The sequence below is a fragment of the Magnusiomyces paraingens genome (genome assembly GCF_902498895.1).
Source record: "Magnusiomyces paraingens strain CBS 517.90 genome assembly, contig: contig1, whole genome shotgun sequence".
Taxonomy (NCBI): domain Eukaryota; kingdom Fungi; phylum Ascomycota; class Dipodascomycetes; order Dipodascales; family Dipodascaceae; genus Magnusiomyces; species Magnusiomyces paraingens.
In genome coordinates this window covers 1,369,913-1,395,846 of record NW_022474067.1, presented here as the reverse complement: position 1 = coordinate 1,395,846, position 25,934 = coordinate 1,369,913, and the positions used below count along the sequence as shown (strand labels likewise).

The window sequence follows — 25,934 nt, the reverse complement described above, 5'->3', positions numbered from 1 at the left end:
TTTCTTTTTTTCTTTTCTTTTTTTCTTTTATTTTATTTTTTATTTTATTTTATTTACTTATTTTATTCTATTTTATTTTATTTTATTTTATTTTATCATCTCACCATTTTAAACAATCTTTAAAAAAACAAATCTTCAATCTTCAATCTTCAATCTAATCTCAAATCTTGAAACACAACAACACCTCCAAATCTACAATGAACAATAACGTCCTTAGAAATTTGGCTCCTCTAACTTCAGGTTCTCCTCAATCTTACTCACAACATCAACAAATCCATCCACAACTACAACAACAACAACTACAACATCAACAACAACTACAACAACTACAACAATCTTCTACTTCTTCTCAACCACCTACTTCCTTATCGCAACCTCTAGTCCAACCTGCTTCTCTAATAACTGCTGCCTCTACAATCATGCCAGTTCCTCTATCATCATCTTCAACTATTCCAATCTCATACGACCACCAGGACTCTCGCATGCAGCCGCGCCACCATAACCACCACTACACTACAACTAACAACCATGACGCGTCATCATCATCATCATCATCATCATCTACAATCCGTCCAGGAACAATCTTGCGATACTTCCAACCTGTCAAATCACTAAAACGTAAAGCCTCTTCTCTTGCTGACCCTCCTCACTCTTCTTCCATCTCTTCTATTACAACCCCTTCACATCACCACCCTGCTCATCTACCCTCACAAACATTTCTCCCAGATATCTCTGCTCACCAACACCATCATCACCCAACCGTCTTTGAAGCGATTCAAGGGTTTGGTGAGATGTCTATAGCTGATGCAGCAGCTGCAGCAGCAGCTGCTGTCACCTCAGCATTCTCAGACTTACCAGTACCTGTCACCCCATTATCACACCCTAGCGACGCGTCTTTGGACCCAGTATTGGTAGCTGCTTCGTCTACTGCTATAAGTCATCATTCCGAATTGCAACAACAACAGCAGGAACAGCAGGAACAGCAGGAACAAGAACAAGATCAGGAACAAGACCAAGACAAAGACCAAAACAAGGAAGAACACCGACAACTACCACCACAGACTACACGAAAAAGAACAAGATCAGATACCTATAGCTCATCCACACGGTCCACGCGATCATCCTCTTCACGAACAACAAGAGCATCATCATCTTCTTCTTCTTCCTCCTCATCATCATCATCTTTAATTTCACAACCCTCTTTCCCTTCATCTAATTTAATTTCACAACCCTCTTTCCCCTTATCAACTCTTTCTTTTACAACCCCTCATCTAACTTGGGCTCGTCGTAATAACACTCTACTCATCACAACAACTACTACCCCATCACCTATTCTTCATCCAGATTATACTTCCGGAGCAAAGAAAATCGCCATTGCTGCTTTTGATCTTGATTCAACCATTGTCAAAACCCAATCTCAAACTCCCTTCCCTAAAGATGGTGCAGATTGGATGTGGTTCAATTCATTTGTACGCAACAATATGCAAACTCTTGTCAAGCACCAACTCATTAATAAGTCTCGAAGACATACTGCCTCCTATGACTTGTTATCTCAAGAATCTGTGTCACCAGTGTTTCGTCGGTTTCTTGCAGAAACAAACCCAGAAAATGTGCCTTACTTTGTTGCCATCATCACCAACCAAGGTGGCGTTATTATTAAAGAAGACACTAAACGATATGGTCATTTTAAGGAACGTCTTGATAGAATTGCAGCTGCCATGGATATCCCATTTTGGTGTTACTCTGCAACTCGTGCACCAGCTGTTAAAAAACAACAACAACAACAAACTTCATCAAAATCTTCAAAACAAAAGAAATCATCTCCACAACCTCAGCCACCTCCGTCACGCATGCCAATAAAAGAAAAGGACATTTACCGTAAGCCCGAATGTGGCATGTGGCACGAGCTCATGGCAGATGTGAGCCGTATGGGACTTAAAGTGGATCACTCGAGATCCTTTTATGTGGGCGATGCTGCTGGTCGTAAAAACGACTTTAGCGATTCTGATCGAGAATTTGCAAAGGCCTTACAATTAAAGTTTTTCACTCCAGAAGAATTCTTTATAAATGATAACTTTAGTGTAAACAAGTCAACTAAAATCTAAATAGCTGTTTTCTACAATATGGATAAAAAGTACGAAAAAAAATGAAAAAGAGAAAGAAAAAAAAAACTTGGGAAAACGGGCGAAAATAAAAAACGCCATCAAAAAATATACACAAAAGAGCTCGGTTTCAAGTCGAGCCAAATATCAAAAAAAAACATCATGAGGGAATCATTATACAAAAAACATTTCGAAGTGGGTATTTATGTAAAAATTTAAGCCTCCTGCTCAATGGTGCCCTTCTCAGAAACGTAGATACCGTCAAGGAACTTACGGATATCCTTGTTGCGGACACGGGTAATCTGCTGAATGTCAGCGGCAGACTGGGAGACATTCTCAAGAGAGATACCGGAAAGGATAATCTCGTCCTTCTGGGCAGTGGAGATAGTGGCCTCAACACCGGGGAGGAGGTTAACCTCACGGACACGCTTCTCACCCAAAAAGTTTCTAATCTCAACAGTTCTGTTGCCATTGATAAGGTTGACATTGATGGGGAAATGGGCGTAGACATATCTCATCTTGTACTGGTAGCCCTTGGTGACACCGGTAATCAAGTTGGAAATGAGAGACTTGACAGTTCTGAGAGCAGCAACGTGCTTTCTGTCACCGTGGTGGACGGTAATCTTAATCTCAGAGTCAGAAACCTTAGAGAAAGCAACATCAATGTGACGCAGGCTCTTAGTCAAAGTACCACGGGGGCCAGTGACGGTGATCTGGCGGGCCTTGATGTCGACGGTGACGCCCTCAGGGATAGCAAGAGTCTGATCAGTTTGGATGAACTTCATTGTTAACGATGTTGAGGCTTTGATTGACTATCTAGTGGGGAGTAAAAAAGAAAAAAAAAAAAAGAAGAAGAAAAAAAGGAGAAGAGAAAGAGGTTGGGAAGTTTGATATATTGGTTGAGAATTACAAAAAAATTTTCAATCTACAATAGGGAGAGTGCGGCTCAAATAGATTTTTCATTAGTGCTGAAATATCTTATTCAGACTGAGAGATACCGTTAATTCTTTTTTTGGAATAAAATAGTCACAGTGCAAAGAAGTTAAATAGATTACAATGATTATGTTTACATGTGTCATCATTAGTAATATTTCACGTGATTTAAATCGGTTTTATAATTAATTAATTTATTAAATTTAAATTTAAATTTAATTAAATTAAATTAAATTTATAATTAAATTTTTTTTTAATTTATTTATTAAATTTATATTTTTTTTTATTACAATTACAAATTTATTTTGTAACAAAAATTTTCTGCTGCTTTTTATTTTTTTTTATTTTTTTTTATTATTTTTTTTTTTCTACTCGCATAATGGTCGCGCTCTGATTGGCCTACAAAAAAACCCTCCACCCAAAGACTTTTTCCTGCCACTAATCGCACACCCAAAAAAGGCCCTATAGCCCTACCTAAAATCGCTACTACCACCACCACCACCACCACTGAAAATCAATAACTATTACCAACTACTTCCATCTTACATTCCCACTACCACCAACACCAAAATTCTCACACATACACCCACAATGTTCTCTCTCAGAGCTCTCAGAACCGTGGCCTCTCGTAGCCAGCCTACTACTACTTCCTCTTCCATTCTTCGCTCTGCCGCCCAGTTCAACAAATGCGCTCTTAGATTTGCTTCCACCGCACACTTTAAGGCCTCACCCGGATTTATCAAATTCAGCGAGGACCGTGAACTCGACATTCGAAAGCGTCTCGACGCTCTGCCCGGTGCAGGCAAGATTTTCCAGAACCCGGACGGTACCGCTCGCAGCCCGGAAGATGCTGAGCTCAAAGATCTGGCCAGCCTGACATTTTTGGCTAACGACCGTCGACTGGCCCTTGTCGACCTCCTGAGGCTCTCTTCCGAGCAGATCCAGCTCTACATTGATAACCAGGCTGACCTTAATGACTACCTTTCCAACGGCAAGCGCATTCTGGACAAAATCCCTGTCGAAGACCCTACCACTGGCGAAATCACTTGGTCCGTCATCCGCGCTAACGAAAAGGAAGGCTGGGAACCCATCATCTACTACGGCTTTATCCCGGCTTTGCTTGTCGCCTTTTACTTTGCCCTCTTCCTCGACAAGGAAGACATTAGCGAGTGGGCTCTCGAGGAACTTAGACTCCGTGCTCAGGAAAAGTATGAGGGTGATAGATCAGAGCTTGCCAAGGAGAGCAACATTTCTCCTGAAGAAATCAAAAAGAGAGACGAACTCATTGTTGAGAGAATACTTTCCGGTGATTATGACCGTCTTGCCGGCTTGCAAAAGGCTGGTGCCGAGCTGCCCTCCTCTTTAATCTAAATGCGCATATACCCTTAAAATACCAAACTTTTTCTTTATTTATCCCCTTGCTCCCTTGCTCCATATACACTAATTTGTTCCAATTGGATTATTGTTATTATATTCATTGTTATTATTGTTATTATTATCATTATTGCTAAAAAGAAAAAAAAAAAACCTGTATCCGATATCCTTATTGTTGTATGAATATATATATATGTATTTGTAGATTGTCTTAGGTGTGCGGCTCACACTTGCAAACTAGTACTATTTTTCAACAACCCAATGCCATCCTCTCGGAAACTATCTTCAACAAGCCCAAGCGTCGCCACATTGATTCCAAGCAAGTTCCGGTCATTCTCTGCCTGCCTATACTCTGGCCAATATGGCAGTCCCGTTCCGTTGTTGGGCGTCCCAGAATGTGCAAATGAAATCCAGTACCGTTTGTACACCTTAGACGGACCAAAATCCAACGTATATTGCCATACCAAGTCTACTGCATGGAACGTCCCCAAGTATGGAGTCCCGAACCCAGTCGACGACAAATATGAGTATACGGGCACGTCACTAGGCGTATTTTCAAGCATTAGACGTCGCGGTGATTGGAACAACAAGTCACATAAAAACGCAGAAATTCGCTTGTACTGTGGAGTCTGCGCATTCAACAATGCTGTCCGGAACGGTGACCCGGCAGCTGGGTTCTCTGGATAATATGCCACTAGCGCCGCCACCTCATCAGCAGATGCGTCCGGGAAAAAGCTCTGAAACAATCCAATCACCTGAGCTTCGCTTGTGTAGTTGGAAAACAGAGACGTGAACAACGTCCCCTCGTCTTCTTGGTTGCCCGTAATGTACGGTACTTTGGCAAACTTGCCTTTACGAAATAGTTCAAAAGTATTGCTGGAAATCACGTCACCATCCGGGTGCGGACTAAAGCCCAAAAACGCATCTACCATTGACACTCCGGACGATGCCTTGGTCACCTCCGTCGTGTTTTTCGTCCGCAAACAAGCAATCTTGTCGTCGGCTCCGTCACATCCAACCCCATTAATCACCGTGTCAAACGCTTTCTGAGGCCAGCTTGAACTTACATTGTTAACCGGTAATACTCCGCCGCTTTGCATAATGACGCTAGAAAAAAGCGGGCTCCCCTTGTAGGTATGGTCCCCGTCATTCATCACCATTTGGTGCGCGCAGCTCATGGCTCCAGCACTTTCACCTGCAATCGTAACACGCTGCGGGTCTCCGCCAAACTCACCAATGTGGTCTTGTACCCATTCCAGTGCTAATCGCTGGTCCAGCAATCCGGCATTAGTATTGCCATCTTCTGCAGCTTCCCTGCCGCCCAAAAACCCCCAGGGCCCTAGCCGGTAGTTGATAGACACGTAAATCATGGGCATCTGCATCTGTAAGCTTTCGCCCACATACACTTCGCCCTTGTACGAGCTACTTCCACCAAAGATGAATGCTCCGCCGTAGATCCACACCAGCACGGGCAATTTATCTTTGGCCGTTGTATTTGCTGGTCGAAATACATTCAAGTTTAAGCAGTCGTCGCCCTTGGCTCCACTAATAAGAATTTTCGCCAGCCCTAGTTTGAGTTCTGGCGCAAGATACCCAGAGTACTGCATTACAGCACTGCTGAGCCCAGAATTGCTTGACAAAATGTCGGGTGCAGGACAGTCGTACCCGAAATCTGTAGCGTTGAATCCGGCATATGACCCGTTGAATGCCACTGGCCGTCGGAAACTGAGCTCGCCAATCGGCGGCTGTCCAAACGGAATCCCACGAAACGACTCTACAGTACCATTGGCCAAGTATGCACCTCGAATATCTTGATTGCCGTTGACAGTGACTGTGGGGTAGTTTATATCTGCGATTACACTAGATACAAAGAAAACTAAAAGGATTGATTTTAACAACATGAAAAATGGATTTTAAATAGAAAATAAAACAAAATGAATTAAAAGGAAAAGATATAGTTAAAAATTAAAAAAAAAAAGAGAAGAAGAGGATGATGAAAAAGAAGAAAAGAGAGAAAGAAAAAAAAAAAAAGAGAAAGGACCTTTTTTAAAGTCCATTAGTTCTTCGTGTCTAATTAGGTTCTTTGGAAGCCTCCCCCTCACCAGTGTGGGGATAGAGCCGTTCAAACTTTGCCATTCATGTAGGTCTTTTTTTTTTTTTTTTTCATTCTATAAATCATTTTTCATTCAATGTACAAAAATCGTTTCCTTTTTCTGTAAAAAAAACCCAAATTTATGCAATTTCTTTTTTTTTTTTTTTTTTTACAGAATGTAGACCATTTTTTTTTGTTTGGTGAAGCTCACTTTAAAGAATTTCACTTGCCAAAACAAAGACTTGATGATCATCATCATAATGACTGTTGATAAGCTGAATGTTTGAATACTTTTTATTTGAAATTCTATAAATGAGAGTTTGGAACCGTTTAAAACATACTTCTATTTGCATAAATTTTACCCTCTCTAAAGGTCAACTTACCCACATTCTACTCACTTTCATTAAACATCAATACTTGCCTTCCTTTAAAACACCATCCCATACTAGCGACGGCATATAATATACAAACCTATCAAACATTGCACGCTGTACAGACGTCACAAACACTTTCTTTTTAACTGCAACTAGGCTTCTTCCAACACTGCTCAGTTTTTTATTTTTCCGATAGTACCGTGCCAATGATGTTGCCGGTGCTGTTGACGGGACCTTGAACAACGACAACATAAGCAGCTTCCAGTGGACGTGTTTTGGAATCAATCTGCATAACGAGTTTTGCACCAGCCGTGTGAGTTCCACCGATGTCGCATAAATCCGGGGCTCTGCAAACTCGCTCAGAATCATGCTGTATCCGGCATGATACAGAATCTGGTTGCGGCCGTTCAAGTAGAGCGGTGAAGGAGGTGCAGACTCGTCTTCTCCAAAGGGTAGCCGTTTGATGGAAAATACTACGGCATACAACCGCCGCACACTCGCATCACTCTCCATGATATAACTGTCAATAACAAGCTTTTTAAACACTTGTAAAAAACTCTCGTCCTGACTGCAGAAAGTGGCCTCGTTAATGCTTTGGTTGTAAAACCTCAAGGGCTGCGGGGCAGAAAAGGGTGAGAGGAGAGAAGCTGAAAAGGAAGCCATATGGTTTGCGTCATTCCCTGCCCGTGTCCAGCATCGCCGGTAGTATCCCATGGCCACGCACCAGAGCCAAAAAACATGTAAGAACTTGGGGATAAATTTAATTGGATTGTTGTTCATCATTGATTCAGGATGGATCAGCCTGTAAGTCAAGTATTGCAACTTAGAGCCTGGGCTGGACAATTCACTTAGACTTGTTGTTGGGCTAAACGTTGTACTTCCATCTTCACTGATTTCTTCATTGTTAAAGTAACTTTTGTCGGTAGTCTTGTGATCTTTGGTATAAAGAGTAGCTCGCTGGTATTTGAACATCAACTCTTGAATTGGGATATCTACACGCACAAAAATATACATCAACGCTACACCTGGGGTATCACACACATCTGACTGGTTATTGCATAGACTGGTCAACATGGGTATGATATTCTGGGTAAACACTTTGGACATTTGAGGTTCACGTGCGGGATCAAACTCAGCCATTTTACAGGCCAGGTAACACGTCAGAGAGATTAGAAATGAAGTACGGTATGCGTGAAACATTCTCCTGGCTTCACTTGACCGGCGACGTGATGATTTTTTAGAAGAAGTTGTTGATGAAGATGTTTGCGAGTGTGGGGACGATGAAAACGGGGTATTTTTGGCTTGACTTGAGTCTTCTTTGGGGTCAACTTGAGATTGGCTGATCAATCGGGAGAATGAACGGAGGTAGATTTCAGCCCAGCTCCAACTAGAACTGGCATCGCATACTTCTACCATTTTCCTCAGTAGGTATGAGAAAATCATGTATATACTCTGGTGTGAATCATCGATATACTCAGAGGTTAGCAACAACAAGTTGTCCAAGATTCTTAAGTTTTTGTTTCGAGGTGTACTACTTGAGGGGAAATCCATTATTTGTGGTGTTACTTCACTTTTACTACTATTCTGGTCTAACCCCCCGCTTGTCAAGGCTTCTAGGAATGCAGCCTGGCTTCTTGGGTCTTGTGTCATGTATTCTTTTCCAAAGTATGACGATACTGAATTGGTATTTGGCTGTGCAGCTGCTGAGGTTTTTGTTGAAGGAAGTTTCCCGCTGGATGGGTATGCACGGAACCAGGCTCGAAGTTCTGCAGAGGAGACAGATGCAGGATATGGTACATGGCCTGAGGAGGCAGAGCCAGAGTGCTGGTGGTAGTTTGCCCAATCTGCGATATCCAAGTGAGCTGTTGTTAAAGAGCTGAGTTCGAGGTATTGATCATTTTGGGAGGATTCAAATAAAACTTCAGCGCTCATGTTGTGGAAATAGAAACGTAAAAAAAAAGGTGGGCAATATAAAATAGAAGAGAAACTTGAGAAATCAATCAATCAATCAATCAATCAATCAATTAGCAAATTGAAAACAAAACTATGAATTAATTAAAAAAAATAGAGAATCTATATATATTCTTTAATTAAAAAAAAAGCAAAGTAATTGTTTTTATTGAAGAGAAAGAAAAAAAAGAAAAAAAATAAATAGAAAAAAAAAAGCTTTTTGGAAATTTGGAGGAAAGAAAATTCCAAGTGAGGGAAATGATTGTTGTTGTATGTTGTGTGTTGAGGCTTATAGACTTTAAGCTCAATACACACACTAAATGCAATATTGAAAACATTCCCAGATTGATGCAGTTGTGAAAAAAAAAAAAAAAAAACAAGCATGAAAAAAGAAAAACCTTTGAAATCAAAATCCACATGAATTTGAAATGATTGTGAATATATATATATATATATATATATATATATATATTTAAAAAACAAATATAAAAAGAAGACTGTTTCTCAATTGATCAATTGATTGCCTTTCTATCACAAAAAAAAAAAACTAAACAATGCATGTTAAGTTCCTACTACTCTTCTTATTTTCACTCTTTTTTAGCTTGGTTAAAGCCCTACCAATAGAACCATTGAGCGACACGGAGGTCAACAAGGAGGCTGCAGAGTCTCTAAAAGATTTTTTCTTTCCAGAAGATCTCGAAAGAGTCCTTGAAGTTGCCCAAAAAATCCAAGACCATAAGATTACTGGCAATAAGGAAGAAGACAACAAGTTTTACAGTGACAGTAATGGGTTTGTATACAATATAGAAACCAACAGTCTCAACAATACTTTTGACAGTGCATGCAAAACCATCTCTAACTCGTTTATCCCATATACTGGGTACCGGATGATTACGTCAACTTTGCTTACCTGGAACCGTGTTATCTACAGGCGGTACTCGGTTATGGTGTACTGCTATCAAGGTAAAGTTGCTGCCAAAGCCATGAAAGGAATTCCACCTCAGGAACGTGATATTCTTTGGGGGACTGAATACTGTTTCCCTAAAGAACCTATAAACCCTAATGTTCCTACTCCTAAGGGATGTTTAATTCCTGTTCGTAGTTCTCATTCTTGGGCCATTGAAGCTGGGTTACTATGGACGTGGAATAAACCTGAAAGAGCATATGGAGGAATTTTCCGTTATAATGAGCGACTGGATCATAATAGTGTGGGGAGAGTGTTATTATCGAATGACTTGGCAATTCCTGTTTTACCACTAATTACCGATGAGCCGTACATGGGATCAGTTGGTATTGATATGTTGGGGTACTTATCCATCAATATTCCATTGGCTTATACGCCAGATTATTACAATTATGCGTATCCTCATCAGACAGACATTTGGGCAGCATATTTGGATATGAATGAGATTTATCTTTTACAGATGCCTGACTTGTATCTTCCATTTACCCATCGGATCAAGACTGGGTTTAGTACTTTTATTTCTGGGTTATTTTCCACTTACATGTCTAAATTGTTTAAATCCGAGACCCCTGCAACTTCCCCATTTGTATATGAAGAAGAAAAAGAAGAGAAGGAGAGTGGGGAGACGGAAGTCGGAGGGTTTAAAATTCCAGAATATAATATGCCAGAACTTATCAAAAGGTTTGGTCCAGAGGGAGGGGTTTTGCCTGTAATTATAAAGGATATTTTCCAAAGTTTACGCAAAAAGGATTTCTTACAAGTTCTTAATAGGTGTAAAACTCGGCTAGCGTTGCTAGAAAATAAGCATTTGGCCAAGTATATTTACATGGAGATTTCTCGGTTGTTACCCCGAGTTCAAATGAAGAATTATAAAGGAGAGTATTAATAACATGAAAAAAAAAAAAGGATTAGAAAGATTTAAAAGATTTAAAAGATCTAGCCCTTTTCAAAAAAAAAAAAAAAAAAAAAAGACTTTCTTTAGTTCTTTAATTCTTTAATTCTTTAGTTCTTTAGTTTTCTTTATATATATTTAATTATAAGTTCTTCCACCCACCCCGCAGAAGTGTCTATTCCCCACAATTTTCACGACCTCGGCTTGTAGTATTTTAATATTTTAGTAATTATTCTATATATATATATATATTTAAATTTAAATTTTTATTATAATTATAATTATTATTAAAAAAAAAGAAAACCCTCTTTTTAATATAAAAAACTCAATTAACAAAAAAACAACTTCCGTAGTATTTCCAATTGATTTAATATATATAATAAGTTACACTTTTTGAAAAGACCGTAATCGCCGATTGGCAAGAAAAGCCGGAAGTGCACGGCTACTACAATTATTATTTTATTTTTTAAATTATTTATTTTTTTATATATAACGGAGTTAAAAACTTTGTATGCCGACATGCCAAAAAAAAAAAAAAAATTCGCTCACCCACCAAAACTTATTTTTCTTTTCTTTTCTTTCCCCCCCACCTTTTTAAAATATTTTAATTTATTTTAATTTTACCCCACAGAATTTATTTATCAAAAAAAATCTTTTTTAAACTGTTTAAACTATTTAAACCACTTGAATTTCCTCTTTTTCTCAAAAAAATAAAATAAACAATTTTTTCAAACGGTTCTTTTTCTATTATTCTATAATTTCTTTTTTTTCACATTTCATTTCTTTAACTTTTTAAATTAAATCTACTAATATCCAAAAAAAAAAAAAAAATGAGCAATAAAGTCTACGTTGCAGGTGTCGGTATGACCAAGTTCATCAAACCAAGAGATACCTATGGCTACGAAGAATTAGGCCTAGAAGCCTCTGCTAAAGCCCTCGTCGATGCTGGCATCAACTATGACGAGGTACAACGTGCTGTCGCTGGATACGTCTACGGTGATTCCACCTGTGGCCAACGAGTCATCTACCAACTGGGACTTACAGGTATCCCAGTTTATAATGTCAACAATAACTGCTCAACTGGGTCCACAGCTTTGGCAATGGGCCGTGACTTGATTCGTTCCGGACTAGCTGATGTTATACTCTGTGTTGGATTTGAAAAAATGGAGCGCGGATCACTAGGAGCAAAATTTACAGATAGAGCTGATCCCCTTGGCAGACTGGCAGACAAGATGTTTGAAACTAATGAAGCTAGCAAGGCCTCGGTTGCATGCCAATTCTTTGGAAATGCAGCTGCAGAGTATATTGAGAAAACAAATGGTAACCCTGATGCAATCCCAATGATTGCACAGGTTAACCATGCTCACTCTGTCAATAACCCTTACTCTCAATTCCAAGACGTGTACACCCTCGAGCAAATCAAAAACTCACCCAAGGTCCATAAAATCTCTACTAAACTTACCTGCTGTCCTACCTCTGATGGTGCTGCCGCTGCTGTTTTAATTTCTGAAAAGTACCTCCAGTCACACCCTGATTTGCAGAGCCAGGCAATTGAGATTGCAGCACAATCTCTCCATACTGATGTACACAATGTATTTGATGGTAGCTCTGTATCTCTTATTGGCGATGGCATGACCCGTTTGGCAGTCAACGAAGTTTACAAAACTGCAAACATCACCCCTGATGATGTTCAAGTGGTCGAGCTTCACGACTGCTTTGCAGCAAATGAACTTGTTGTTTTAGATGCCTTGGGATTATCAAAGCCAGGTAAGGCCTGTGAGTTGGTTGAGAAAGGTGACATCACATACGGCGGCAAATATGTGGTCAACCCATCCGGTGGGTTAATCTCCAAGGGCCACCCTCTGGGAGCTACTGGTCTTGCACAGTGTGCTGAGTTGTGCTGGCACTTGCGTGGGTGGACCACTAACCGTGCTGTTCCTCACACACGGTACTGTCTGCAACACAATCTGGGGCTGGGTGGAGCCGTGGTTGTTACTTTATACAAGCGTGCAGACGGTAAGGAAGCTCCTGTGAATCCTGCAGTGAAGAACGATGGTCGTGCCAGACTCGGGTACAATCCAGCAGTGGAGGTTCGGCATTTGACTCGGGAACAGTTTGAAGCAGCTGCGTCCCACAAGGCTTCAGATAAGTTTTCGTATGGCGGTAATAAACTAGTTCCAGCCTATACTTCTTCCAAGCTTTAAGTTATTAAATAAAGTAAATGAGTTTATATATATATATATATATATATATATATATATCTATAGTCAATTGAGGTTTTTGTTGATTTGATATTTATATTTATATAAAAAAGTGTACTGAAGTGGTTGAAGTAAAGGCTCCCGGACATGACATTTAAAAGACCGACTTAAAAAGATTATGTAAATGATGAGTAATATTACATTTCTTCTCAGGCTATTTTGTTGATTTGCAAGTTTCTTATAATAATTAAAAAAATAAAAAAATAAAAAAAAAACAACTCATCTTTTTTGTTTAATTTCTCATGTCATCTCAAAATCCATATTTAAATCTCAGAAATGCCTCCAAGGCAAATTCCACTTTATCACAAACAAGTGCCAGTGATCCCACGGTACAAGACCATCCACCGCGCTGGAACAGACTACAAGCTGCCGGATTCCAAAACTTACTCTACCGATTGGATTTCGAGGAAAACAGTCCTAACGTGTATACACTTTTTGTAACTAACATGGCCCAAGTATGGTTTGAAGAACGAGTTATTGGAACAGTGGTAAGTTATTTAATTCAATATATATTTGCTCCAGGGCGGTTCAAAATGGATCTATTTATTCATGTCCTTTTGATAAAATAAATCTATAATTGTAGAAAGAAAATCTGTTCTTTCCTTGACGCGCGCTTTTGGCGTTTTTTTTTTTTTTTTTTTTTTCGTTTCACTTGACTGAATAACTGACTGACTAACTAACTAACGAACAATTTGTTTTAGAATCAAACTTATCTTGACTCCAATAGAAAACGATTAATTGCCATTATCAAGAAACTCTCACAAGTCCTGGATCCAACATCCCCTAATGTCAACAGATCTCTACGAGTTTCCCCGACATCTAATGACCAAAATGAACATCATAAACAATTCTCAACCCATTTAGGCATGGCCAACCACCAGCTGGAACTGGCAGTGGCCCAAATACCACAAATACCACAACTACCACAACAACCTACAAACATTCAACGCAAGTCCTCATACTCTCAACAATCCCAATCATTATCACAGTCCCAGAATACATCTTCTGTACCTCCAGTAAACCAGTCGTTCGAATGGACTTTCACACTTACACCCATGAGTTCTACTGATCCTAGGCGTCTACTTCTTCTGCAATCCCTGATTCTGGGGCTCATGGGAGTCGTCGATACTTTGTTTCTGCAACAGCGCGAACTGTACGATACTATTCATCGTAAAGATCTTTTGCTTACTGATCTGCTTGAAGCTTACGGTAATAGCAACTACAAACCTAAGCGGCACGCGGCTGATCTTACCCGATTCCAGGCAGACGACTGGGCCCGAGACTGGATCGCACGTACGTACAATGGCAAAGACGAGCTGTGTAATGTGGTGAGACGAGCTGTGGACACTGCGCAACCGTTATGGGGGATGCATGCATTGGGCAAGCACTGGCAAGGATCAGTTTCTATTATTAATACAGAAGAAGGATTTACAACAACAACTACTAATACTACTACTACTACTACTACTACACAACAGCTCCAAGTGCAACGGCCAGTATCTACAAGTGAAGAAAGTTTCTTTGACAGCTGCGACGAATCGTTCCGGTTGCTCATCAGTGCCGACGATAAAAAACAGGAAAGCATGGTAGGGGCCAGTAGAACCGAGTCTTCAGCAACCAATTCACGTAAACGCAAAAGGAAAGAGAAAGAACAAAAACAAAAACAAAAACAAAAACAAAAACAAAAACAAAAACAAGAACAAGAGCAAGAGCAAGAGCAAGAGCAACTTGTAGTGATTGACTGTTCGAGTGGAAGCGAAACAGAAGACTCGTTTGAACAAGCCAAGAAACAAAAACTAGAAGGAGAAGAAGAGGTCTTGCCTCCAAGCGAACCACCAGATTTTGCTCTTCCATTTTCGCAAACAAACTACCAGTACGAATCGCAAGATAGTATGTTCCCCATATTTTCCTCACAAGGATTTTACAGCGAAGATGCTTCCAACAGTAACTACCATTTCTACCCACCAGCTGAACAACAAACCCAACCTCACACTTCTCCTCCACGAGGTCCTGGTAAACCTTTGGGCCTTATAACTCACCGATCAAGCTTACCTGTGGTTCAAACATCCGGAAGCCCGTCGCCAACTAAGATTGGTGGGTTAAGGAAAATGGGGACAGGTATAGTTCGACGGATCTCCCATCCTAGCGAGACGACACATAATCTTCAAGAGAAATTGGCAGCCACTGCAAAAGACCCACAGTCACGCAGTACATCTCCGTTGGAAGAGTATCCGGTTATTAACAAAAGCAAAGGTAAAAACAAAAGCAGGGCGGTTGAAGTTGAAGTTGAACAAGTAGAGAAGCAGCAGCGAGAAAAACTAGAAAAAGAGTTTCGAAACAAACGTGCAAGAGCTAGTCGCAAGTCCAGGTTTTAATTAGATTTCACAAGAAAGCTTTTTTTTTTTCTATTTTTTTTTTTTTTTTTTTTTTCATTGCATCACTTGCTCAAGACCTAAAAGCATCAGCTTCCTGGTCCCTAAAATATAATTCTCCACGTCGTGTAAGAGTCCCTGTTGCATTTCCTGTGATGAATTTGTAGGCTGTCTTTGGAGCTCTGACACTTCGAGACCTCCCCAGAGCTCAGTCCAATGGAAAATAAACATCTTCATATCCTTGATAAATATTTGTTTTCTATGGTCCGATGGCGAACTTGTCAAGTATCCGGGCTCCATGTATTTGTATTTATCAATGTGGTCGTTACTGTTATTTTGATTTTGATTTTGATTTTCGCATGGAATGCGGCCCCTAAAAACTGTAGAATAAAAATCAGAAACCATCACAATCATTGTTTCTATCGACTTAAACTTGTACACCACACTTCTATCATAAACAAACTCATTTTGGGGGTTGTGAAAGGTAGAAACTGACTTCGATGTAAATAGTTTCTCAAGATTCTCTACCCCTGTCATATACTTTAAATCAGACGGATTCGGGAACCGCTCCAAAATAAGCTTGCATATTATGGGTGATACTTCATCAATAATCTTCTGTATGTAAAAGTCACGTAGCCCATCTGCGTCGCGTGCAGCTACAAACTGTTTGATTTTATCATGTAGTAACATCAATTGTTTTCGTACAATGGGATTGTGTGTATCAATATTTGCTGGAAGTGGAGCCAGGTTGGAAGTTTTTTTCAGTGATGATGATGATAATGCTTTTGACGAACTTTGTAAATTCTGATCGTTATATCGTGATTTTAAAAGATCAGATGGTTTGGCCGCAGGTTTTTCCACTGGTTCAGGTCGAACCGGTTCGTCGACATCCATTTCCATATCCTCCTGGACCAAAACCGGCTGCTGCAGGTACTGGTTCTGGTTCTGGTTCTGGTTCTGGTTCTGGTTTTGGTACTTGATTTCTTCATTGTCACTCATATCTTCAAAATATTTCCTCAGCTCCGCATCTTTTTCTGCAAAAAACTCCCTGATTTTTTTCCTTTCAAACTTTTCATGAACACTATTCACTTGTTCCTGCCAGATAACCACCTCCTTGGCCACCGTTTCAGATACCTCTTTAGCAGATAACCCACGTCTGTATGTCACCGTTTTAATATTGTGCATCAACGACTTATTACACAGATTTCGGTCGTTCGATAAAATAACTGTCAAAAGCAAGTATTCTTGTTGGAAAAATAAGCAACAATCTAAAATGCTGTCATCTCCACGTAAAGACGAATCTAGTCGTTGATTGATTCTCTGACCTACCACGCGCGAGTCACAGGCCGCAAGTGCCTTATAAATCCAGTCAGTGGCCTTACGTGCAAGGTATCCTACTGAATGCGAGGTCCCCAGTTCCTTTCGGTTTTGCGACTTTAGCGAATCTAGTTCTTCCACCACAATCCAGGGTATCACGATAATGTGGTTGTAGGTTTCGGCAAGTACGCGCAACTCTTCAATCAAATCAACATGCGAAAGAATAAAGTTTGTGTCGACGACCAATGCAGAGTAGGCAGTTGCTAGTATGGGGGATTCTGGTATTAGGTGTGCGTTTTCCCCAGATTTGATGGAAGGTGAAGATGGAGGAGAGTCATCTTGGGTGAAATGAGAGATGTGGTGGTGATGACTGTAATTTGATGGAGAAAGAGGTTCCGGGACTGTGCCGTTTAATATATCGTCAACCTTATACTTTGGCCGTCGCCTGAAAGACATTATGAAAAGCTGAAGAGCTAGTTTTTTTTTTTTTTTTTTTTTTTTTTTTTTTTTGAGCAAAGTGAAGAAATGTTAATTGGTGGTCAAGTAAAACAGAAAAAAGTGGTGGAAGAAATGGCTGGTTGTAATTTGGAAGTTTTTATGTGAGAAAGCTTTGGCTGTGACAAGTCAGATTTTTATTCTTTTTTTTTTTTTTTTTTTTTCAAGTGTAATAACAATAGACAACTATTTCGATAAATAATTAACAAAAAAAAATGATGATGATTTAGAACGAAGAAATTTATTGGTTTTAAAGACAAAACTTTTCAATGTATAAGTTTCAACTATCATTGATATAAATATATATTATGTACAAAAAAAAAATTTAAATAAGAAAATAAACTGAAAAAAAAATTAATAAATATATATATGAAAAAATTTAAAAAAAAATAATTTTGAACGTCACGAACAGGATTCGAACCTGCGCAGGTAAAACCCAATGCCTTAACTACTAGTGTATAGCAGGGCATCGCCTTAACCACTCGGCCATCGTAACTTAGTACACTACTGGTTTTTTACATATAGAGTTGGCTATTTATTGTAACTTTTAAAGAATTTAAAAATATTTTAAAAAAAATTTTGAATAAGGAAAAGCAGATGCTGATGTTATATAATTCTATAACCCTTGAATAAAAACAAACAAACAAACATTTTGAATAAGGAATAAAGGGAAAAGGCTGAATGGTGTAAAGGATAACACGTTCGCTCGAAAGCGGAAGATACTGGGTTCGATTCCCAGAATACTCCCTTTTCCTGAGGATGTGTACGGGAGTATACACCTAGACTGAAAACCATAGGCTACCCTGGTTACAGGAATGCCGACTCTTCCGTACAGTCTAAATAGCCTGCAGGTGATTGCGGGCCGTATCTCTGGCGGAAGAGATTAAGAAATACATGGGCGTCCGTGAAGATAAGTGGAAATGGGTTGGGAAGGTTTTGGGACCGACAGACTGGTTCTCCCTGTTCCTCGTAAGCTGGCATCAGGGCCCATCTTCCGGGCTACCGGAGACGCACAGAACAGAAACCACCCGTACTAAAAAGGTACAAATGAAAACCGGCAAGTCATATAGTCAGATAATAAAAGGATAACGCAAATGCCGATGTTTATATAATACTATAACCCTTGAATAATAACAAACAAACAAACAAACAAGAGAATTTTGGAACAAGCAAAACATGGCGTTGAGAAGAATTGTTGGTGGTTATGGTACAACTACTATTGCGGTATTCCAGAAGGAGGCTGGTATGATGTCATATATATATATATATATATTTGATGGGGTTGGTATTAGGAATAGCACTACCAATTCTGATACCAATTTCAATAGAGAAATTAATAATAGGATTGATCATAATACAGATGACGGTGATGACAGGAATATTAACGTTCACGATAATGTCGATTGCAACTCAAGCAGGCACAATAATGTGAGAATGGACAGAGAAGTAACTAAGAAATAAAATAAAAATTAAATAAAAAAGGGTTCAAGAGGACAACAGAATTAGAAAATTGGTTAATGAATTCCCTGCAAATTCGAAGAAATATTCAAAAGTAGTAAAATAGGATTTAAGAGGTAAGTTGTAAGCCAACAAACATGATAAAATTAAAGACCAAAGTGCACAATAGGTTGATTTCCACAACACAAAACGATCGACAAAAAGACTGAATCATACTTTCATCAATGGTAAACGTGGTTCCTCTGGTAATCCAAGAGGTGGTCAATATGCAGGGTCAAGGTCGGCACTCCTTGATTATTCTGCGACCAACCATCAAAACATTGAATAACTGAAAGCACAATGGGTCGATGTAGTATATTATTGTGGGTGTGTGGGTGTGTGGGTGTCGGGTAGTTGAAGTGGTAGTTGTAGCTGTAGTTGCAGGTTGTCACAAATTACGTTCACCAGTTCCATTAGTTTATTCAAGATGGTCCCAATGGTGTATACATGATCATTGACGATAGATAGATAAAGTCACTTTGATTGAAGTATCGGTACAGAAACCTCTTGTGGTGAACCATGACTCTATAACTATGAGGTTGGGTGAATCGCATGTATGTCTAAAAGAGAATTAATTCAATGAGCTAAGTATTGGGTATATTGGAATAAGTAGACTTACCAAAAAACGACTGCAACAACAACGAAATTCATGGTGGCAAGGAATGACAGTATAGCCTTGAGGTTGAGTGAATCGCATGATTGTCTAGTAAAGGGTTAGATCAATGAGCTAAGTATTGGGTGCATTCCAATAAGTAGACTTACCAAAAGATTACCGCAGAATGCTGAAAGTGATAATTTTAAAGAAATGTGGATGATAGTGTTTATGAATATCGTATGGTATGGTAAATAATAGATCATATTTGGTAATAGTAATAATAATGAATCATGGTTGGAAATAGTTGTTTATCATTGGTAATAGTAAATTATAGTTGATAGTGGTAAATAGTGACATAGTTGTGAGGGTAAAGGTTAAAAACAAGAAAGAAAATGCTGGAAAGAAGGTATGGTAATTGAAAACAGAAACAAATCAAAAAGGCAGGAGGATTCCCTTTGGATAGCTCCATATTTCTTTATTATTTTAAATTTTTACTTCTTCATATTGGAATTTCTCAACCGAATAACATAATCATGAGGGAATCAATAGAGAAAAGCAAGGGCGACACTCTTCAATTAATCTGCCACCAACCACCAAAACATTGAGTAACTGAAAGCAAAATAGGTCGATTCACCACAACACAACATAATCGATAAACAGGGTGCATCACACTTTCATCACTGGTGAACGTGGTTCCTCTGGTAATCCAAGAGGTGGTCTAAAGGCAGGGTCAAGGTCGGCACTCCTTGATTATTCTGCAACCAACCATCAAAACATTGGGTGATTGAAAACACAATGGGTTGATTCACCACAACACAATATAATCGACAAACAGGCTGACTCACACTTTCATCAATGGTAAACGTGGTTCCTCAGGTAAGCCAATAGGTAGTCAATATGCAGGGTCAAGGTCGGCACTCCTTCATTATTTTGCGACCAACCATCAAAACATTGAATAACAGAAAACATAATAGGTTGATATAATGGTGTTGTAAATGTTTGTGAGTGTATAAATGTGTGAGTGTGTGAGTGTGTGAGTGTGTGAGTGTGTGAGTGTGTGAGTGTGTGAGTGTGTGAGTGTGTGAGTGTGTGAGTGTGTGAGTGTGTGAGTGTGTGAGTGTGTGAGTGTGTGAGTGTGTGAGTGTGTGAGTGTGTGAGTGTGTGAGTGTGTGAGTGTGTGAGTGTGTGAGTGTGTGAGTGTGTGAGTGTGTGAGTGTGTGAGTGTGTGAGTGTGTGTGTGTGTGTGTGTGTGTGTGTGTGAGTGTGTGAGTGTGTGAGTGTGTGAGTGTGTGAGTGTGTGAGTGTGTGAGTGTGTGAGTGTGTGAGTGTGTGAGTGTGTGAGTGTGTGAGTGTGTGAGTGTGTGAGTGTGTGGGCATCGGTTAGTTGAAGTGGTAGTTGAAGTGGTGGTTGAAATGGTAGTTGTAGCGGTAGATGCATGCTGTCAGAAACAATGTTCACCAGTTCCATTAGTTTATTCAAGATTTGTCCACAATGTTGAATACATTATCATTGACGATAGATAGATAAAGTCACTTTGATTGAGGTGTCGGTAATGGAACCTTTTGAGAAGAACCATGACTGTATACCTTTGAGGTTGGGTGAATCGCATGTAAATCTAAAAGAGAGTTAGTTCAATGACCTAAGTATTGGGTATATTGGAATAAGTAGACTTACCAAAAAACGACTGCAACAATAAAGAGATCAATTGTGGTAAAGAATGACAGTATAGCCTTGAGGTTGGGTGAATTGCATGTATGTCTAAAAGAGAGTTAGTTCAATGACCTAAGTATTGAGTGCATTGGAATAAGTAGACTTACCAAAAGACGACTGCAGCATGTTGAAAGTAATAATTTAAAAAAATGTGGACGATAGAGTTTATGAATATCCTATGGGATAATAAATAATAGATCATAATTGATAATAGTGATAATAGTGATAATCATAATTCCTGGTTGCAAATAGAGGTATAGAAAGCACAATAGGTCGATTCACCACAACACAACTTAATCGACAAAGAGGCTGAATCATACTTTCATCAATGGTGGACGTGGTTCCTCTGGTAATCCAAGAGGTGGTCAATATGCAGGGTCAAGGTCGGCACTCCTTGATTATTCTGCGACCAACCATCAAAACATTGAATAACTAAAAGCACAATAGGTCGATATAATTATGTTTTAAATTATGCTGAGGTAGTGGAAGTGAGGTAGTGGAAGTGAGGTAGTGGTAGTGAGGTAGTGGTAGTGAGGTGGTGGTAGTGAGGTAGTAGGTGAAATCGTCGATGTAGTTGAAGTCGTCACGTCCGAATATCATAATAATAAGTCCCTTGAATTTACCTTGGATGAGATGTCACGTTTGGGACATTCAGTGGTATATTCATATTAATTATCTCGTTTACAAAGGAACGTATGTTAACAAACGCTAATCATTTAACATTGACCTCAAGCCCATCGTGTATTTTTTCTAGTAGAGAGTTAGATTAAGAACCTAAATATTCGAGGCGGTGGTATATGAAAACTTACAAAAAGTAGGCTTCAACAATAAAGAAATAAATGATGTCTTGATATGACTATATGCCTCCGAGGTTAAGTCTAGGGGGTGTTTGTCTATTAGAGTGTTAGATCAATAACTTAGGCATAGGGTGCATTGGGTATGTTGACATAAGAAGACTTACCAATAAACGACTGCAACATGTTGAAAGTATAATAGTTAACAAATGTCAAGGAAAGTGTTTATGAATAGTGTGGTATGGCAAATATAGTTATAAATCATAGTTGATAGTAGATGATAGTAGATGATAGTAGATGATAGTAGTTGATAGTAGATATTGTTAGATGGTAATAGATCATAGTTGATGGTAATAGATCATAGTTGATGGTAATAGATCATAGTTGATGGTAATAGATCATAGTTGATAGAAATAGATGCTAGTTCATAGTAGTATATGGTAGTATATGGTACTGATGATATTTCTAGAGGTAAAGAATAAAAAAGAATAAAAAAAATTTGAGAAAAGTGAATGGTAAAAGAAAAGAAATAAAAATCAAAAAGACGGGGGAAATCACTTTTATTTATACCTCCTTACAAGTTTCTTCAGTAAAAATAAATCTTCTTTTTATGGAAATCTTTTTAATAAATTAAAAAAATCAATATATCGTTGATCTTGTTGTGGTTTCTTTTTTTTTTAACTATCCATACTTGTCACATGCTAAAATATATTTCTTAGAAAGCTAGCCTAGTATTATAATTGTTCATACTCTTCATTGAAGTATAAGTCTTAAACTATTTATAAACATTCTAAAATTGAAGATATTGAATATTATTTTAAAAAATTAATAATAATAATAATAATAATAATAATAATAATAAATAGATTTTAGAATGAGAAAATACACAACTACTTACGGTCAAGCTTAAATGCCAATTGTAAAAGGGAATCATGGACAAGTATTTGGTAGGTGGTTAGTCCAGGTTGATGATGAGGATCAAAATTAGGGTTAGAATTAGTATTAGGGTTGTGGTTGTGGTTGTGGTTGTAGCTAAATTTTAATATAACCACTGAAAAGCCTGTTTCCCAAAGTTTTTTTTTTCTTTCGTTAAATCATTATATTTTTTTATTCTGATTCTTTCATATTAATTGATTTTGATCTTTATTTATATATATATATTAAAGTTTTAAATATAATACCATTAACAGTCTGAACACCTTTTTTTCTCGTTCTGCTATAGCTGTCCATTTTCCAAATATTTCTTTCTTTTGGAATCAAAGTTTACATTAACAACTTCCCCAAATATGACTTAATTACACCTCATAATGACTATGAGTTCTACAATCTAAACTCTACACCATTCCATTAATTAATTTTGTAATTCTTTTCAGTAAAATTTACCTTTTAAATTTCCTGAAAGTTACTCTGACTAGTTTTAGAGAGCCGATATATCTATTACAAAAGATTTCCTCCTCAATCTGTTTCCATCATCATCTTCCAGTAAAAGATTCTTAACATGAAAGTGCAAAAATATTTTGTAACTTAAAGTTTCTTTGAATGAGAACCGACAAAGTAATTGTTTTCAACTTGCTCCACTTGCGATTGTAGCTTTCCTTTTCCTTTTCCTTTTCCTTTTCAATTCCTAAATTTTATAACCGTTCACCCAAAATCTTATCAAACTCCTATTCCGATTTGTTGATAATGTAAAAAATTTAAATTTAATTATAAATGTACCTCCAAGTCGATTTTGATTGACTTGTACAAGTTAAGAGAATTTTGGAATTATTTATTTGGAGTTGTTGGAGATGCAATGTTGAAGCCAAAATTAAAAGTTTATTATGAAAATGAAAAGATATATAGTATACTAGTATGAACAAGAAGGATAGCACAGATGCTGATGATTTATAATATTATAACCCTTAAATAAAAAAAACTAACATACAGGTAATTTTGAAATGAATAAGATAAACATAAAAACAAATGATAAATTTTAAAGCCAAATAAAATTAAATTAACACTTATATTTGATACATTTTTATAGCACTTAAATAAAAACAAAGTTACAAATACATTTTTAAGTTAATTTTAATTTTGGATTTATATTTTAAAGATTAATTTATATTATTTTTAGTGTTTAGAAAAAACGTATATAAAATAATAATTTTTTTTCTTATTTTTTCTTATTTTTCTTGCTTATTTTAAACCACTATCATAATCATTTCAAATGGTGCAACTTTTTTTTTTCATTATAATCCCCCTCCTCTTAGTTAAACAGTGCGATTATATTGATTATCATCTGTACTTTATGAATATCCTATTTTGGGAAATTAATTGGGAATTTTTTTTTTTTTGATAGCAATACTACCTCCTCCCCCCTTGTTTATTTTAATTTAAGATGTTTTTTTTAGTGTACATTTGTTTTTTTTGTTTTTTTTGGTGGTGATGGTGGTTTGTTCCAAAAAGTTGGTTAGTTTACTTTTAATTTTTTTATATAAACTGACAGTAAATTGAAAAAAAAAAAAAAAAAAGAAAAGAAAAGAAAAGATTGAATTAATTAATTTTTTTTAATTGCTCTCGAGAACAAAATAACAAAAAAAAAAATAAAACTCTTCTGAACAAGGGGCTGTTATTTTTTTTTTTTTTTTTTTTTTTTTTTCATATTAATATAGATATTCTTGTTTTGAGGTTTCTCCACAAAGAACAAAGGAATTTATTATAACTTGGCTTAATACTAAAATATATACAATCCCAGGTACCTAGTGTACTTACTAAATATATATATACTGTCTTGGCTAATTAAAAAAAAAGAATTATTAAATATAAATAAAAAATCAGTTAATTAGAACAGTCCAAACTATTAATCTGAAATGTTTTTTAATTTAATAATTTACTTTTAAACCAAAAAATTTAAAAAAATTCATTTTTTTAAAGCTGGAATATATCGCCAAAGTCGTTTTTGGCTATATTCTGTTTTAATCAGCAAAAGCCAAATCTTTTAGATTTTAATTGTTTCAACAAGCAAAGCTTTGTTGGCTCAGTTGGTAGAGCGTCAGTCTCATAGTTTACAAAGTTAAACTGTGCAATCTGAAGGTCGAGAGTTCGATCCTCCCACAGAGCATGCTTATTTTTTATTTTTTTATATATTTTGAGTAACATTAGTGTACTTCACTTTGTATCTTTTTTTTTTTATATATATAATTATATATATATAATTATTGACTTTTTCTTAACTATTAAAATAATTAATTTTCAAAATAATAATCTGCTATATTTTTTTTTTTATTTTATTTTAAAAAAAAAACTTACAATAAAGAATATTATAATTATTATTATTCACTAAATAATCTGTATAATAAAACTTGACTCTCTTTCTTGCAAATATTTCTACTCCCCTCAAATTCATCTTCTTGTTGCAAAATACGAGAAACTTTTAGTACATCTTCTTCTTCTTCTTTTTATTTTTATTTTATATATTTTCAAATTAATAGTCAAATAATAATATTATTAGAAATAATTAATCGTATTTCAAAGTTTAGTTATTATTTTATAAAAAATAATAAAATAATAAAATAATAAAATAATAAAATAATAAAATAATAAAATAATAAAATAATAATTAATATACAATGCTTGATTCAAACAAATCCACAAGTCTTTCATACTTCAAAATGCATTTGAATCTTCTTTTTTTTTTTTTTTTTTTTTTTTTTTTTTTTAAACCAAGAAAAAACCTGAATTACCTTTTCCTGCAAACCTGATTTTTCCCTATTTTAATATCCCGCCCCGTCCCGCCCTGATTTTTATTTATTTTTTTTATTTTTTTTTTCTGCACCGTTAAACTTCTTGTCTTCTGTTTTTTTTTTTTTTTGTTCCCGTAGAAGAGTGGATGAGTGGGTGAAGGTAAAAGTAAAAAAAAAAAAAGAAACTTTTTGAATCACTCACGTTGGCGACGGAGCATATATATATATATATATATATATGCAGCAATTAAATGTTATTCTCTGATAACGTTGGCAAAACTTTGATAAAACGCGTCACGAAAAAAAAAAATAAATAAATAAATAAAATAGAAAGTAGATTGGTTGGTAGGTATTATTGAATTGAATTGAATCAGTTAATTGGGGGTTCGGAAATTGCCCAGCCTTTTTTTTCACATTTCTTTTGAAAAAATGCACATCATCATAATGATTGATTTATTATCATTACTTGAATAAAAGAGAAGAAAAAAA

The 25,934-nt window shown here is 37.0% G+C and overlaps 9 protein-coding genes across 9 annotated transcripts; 5 read left to right on the top strand and 4 right to left on the bottom strand.

Annotated features, from left to right (window-relative positions):
• Window positions 1-197: 197 nt before the first annotated feature.
• SAPINGB_P000421 (uncharacterized protein) lies at window positions 198-2,105 on the top strand (the record flags this gene model as incomplete). The annotated part of the gene is made up of 1 exon (XM_031995145.1): window positions 198-2,105. The coding sequence occupies one exon, from the start codon at window positions 198-200 to the stop codon at window positions 2,103-2,105; it is 1,908 nt and encodes a 635-aa protein (XP_031851036.1).
• Window positions 2,106-2,317: 212 nt separating this feature from the next.
• On the bottom strand, window positions 2,318-2,887 carry SAPINGB_P000420 (60S ribosomal protein uL6; the record flags this gene model as incomplete). Its single annotated transcript, XM_031995144.1, has 1 exon — window positions 2,318-2,887. The coding sequence occupies one exon, from the start codon at window positions 2,885-2,887 to the stop codon at window positions 2,318-2,320; it is 570 nt and encodes a 189-aa protein (XP_031851035.1).
• Window positions 2,888-3,626: 739 nt separating this feature from the next.
• On the top strand, window positions 3,627-4,406 carry SAPINGB_P000419 (uncharacterized protein; the record flags this gene model as incomplete). The annotated part of the gene is made up of 1 exon (XM_031995143.1): window positions 3,627-4,406. One exon carries the CDS (start codon window positions 3,627-3,629, stop codon window positions 4,404-4,406), a length of 780 nt encoding a protein of 259 aa, XP_031851034.1.
• A 227-nt stretch (window positions 4,407-4,633) lies between these two features.
• Window positions 4,634-6,310, bottom strand: SAPINGB_P000418 (uncharacterized protein; the record flags this gene model as incomplete). The annotated part of the gene is made up of 1 exon (XM_031995142.1): window positions 4,634-6,310. One exon carries the CDS (start codon window positions 6,308-6,310, stop codon window positions 4,634-4,636), a length of 1,677 nt encoding a protein of 558 aa, XP_031851033.1.
• A 601-nt stretch (window positions 6,311-6,911) lies between these two features.
• SAPINGB_P000417 (uncharacterized protein) lies at window positions 6,912-8,807 on the bottom strand (the record flags this gene model as incomplete). Its single annotated transcript, XM_031995141.1, has 1 exon — window positions 6,912-8,807. One exon carries the CDS (start codon window positions 8,805-8,807, stop codon window positions 6,912-6,914), a length of 1,896 nt encoding a protein of 631 aa, XP_031851032.1.
• A 572-nt stretch (window positions 8,808-9,379) lies between these two features.
• SAPINGB_P000416 (uncharacterized protein) lies at window positions 9,380-10,675 on the top strand (the record flags this gene model as incomplete). The annotated part of the gene is made up of 1 exon (XM_031995140.1): window positions 9,380-10,675. The coding sequence occupies one exon, from the start codon at window positions 9,380-9,382 to the stop codon at window positions 10,673-10,675; it is 1,296 nt and encodes a 431-aa protein (XP_031851031.1).
• An 836-nt stretch (window positions 10,676-11,511) lies between these two features.
• SAPINGB_P000415 (uncharacterized protein) lies at window positions 11,512-12,885 on the top strand (the record flags this gene model as incomplete). The annotated part of the gene is made up of 1 exon (XM_031995139.1): window positions 11,512-12,885. One exon carries the CDS (start codon window positions 11,512-11,514, stop codon window positions 12,883-12,885), a length of 1,374 nt encoding a protein of 457 aa, XP_031851030.1.
• Window positions 12,886-13,184: 299 nt separating this feature from the next.
• On the top strand, window positions 13,185-15,317 carry SAPINGB_P000414 (uncharacterized protein; the record flags this gene model as incomplete). The annotated part of the gene is made up of 2 exons (XM_031995138.1): window positions 13,185-13,430; window positions 13,644-15,317. 2 exons carry the CDS (start codon window positions 13,185-13,187, stop codon window positions 15,315-15,317), a joined length of 1,920 nt encoding a protein of 639 aa, XP_031851029.1.
• A 54-nt stretch (window positions 15,318-15,371) lies between these two features.
• Window positions 15,372-17,087, bottom strand: SAPINGB_P000413 (uncharacterized protein; the record flags this gene model as incomplete). The annotated part of the gene is made up of 1 exon (XM_031995137.1): window positions 15,372-17,087. One exon carries the CDS (start codon window positions 17,085-17,087, stop codon window positions 15,372-15,374), a length of 1,716 nt encoding a protein of 571 aa, XP_031851028.1.
• Between the last annotated feature and the right edge of the window lie 8,847 nt (window positions 17,088-25,934).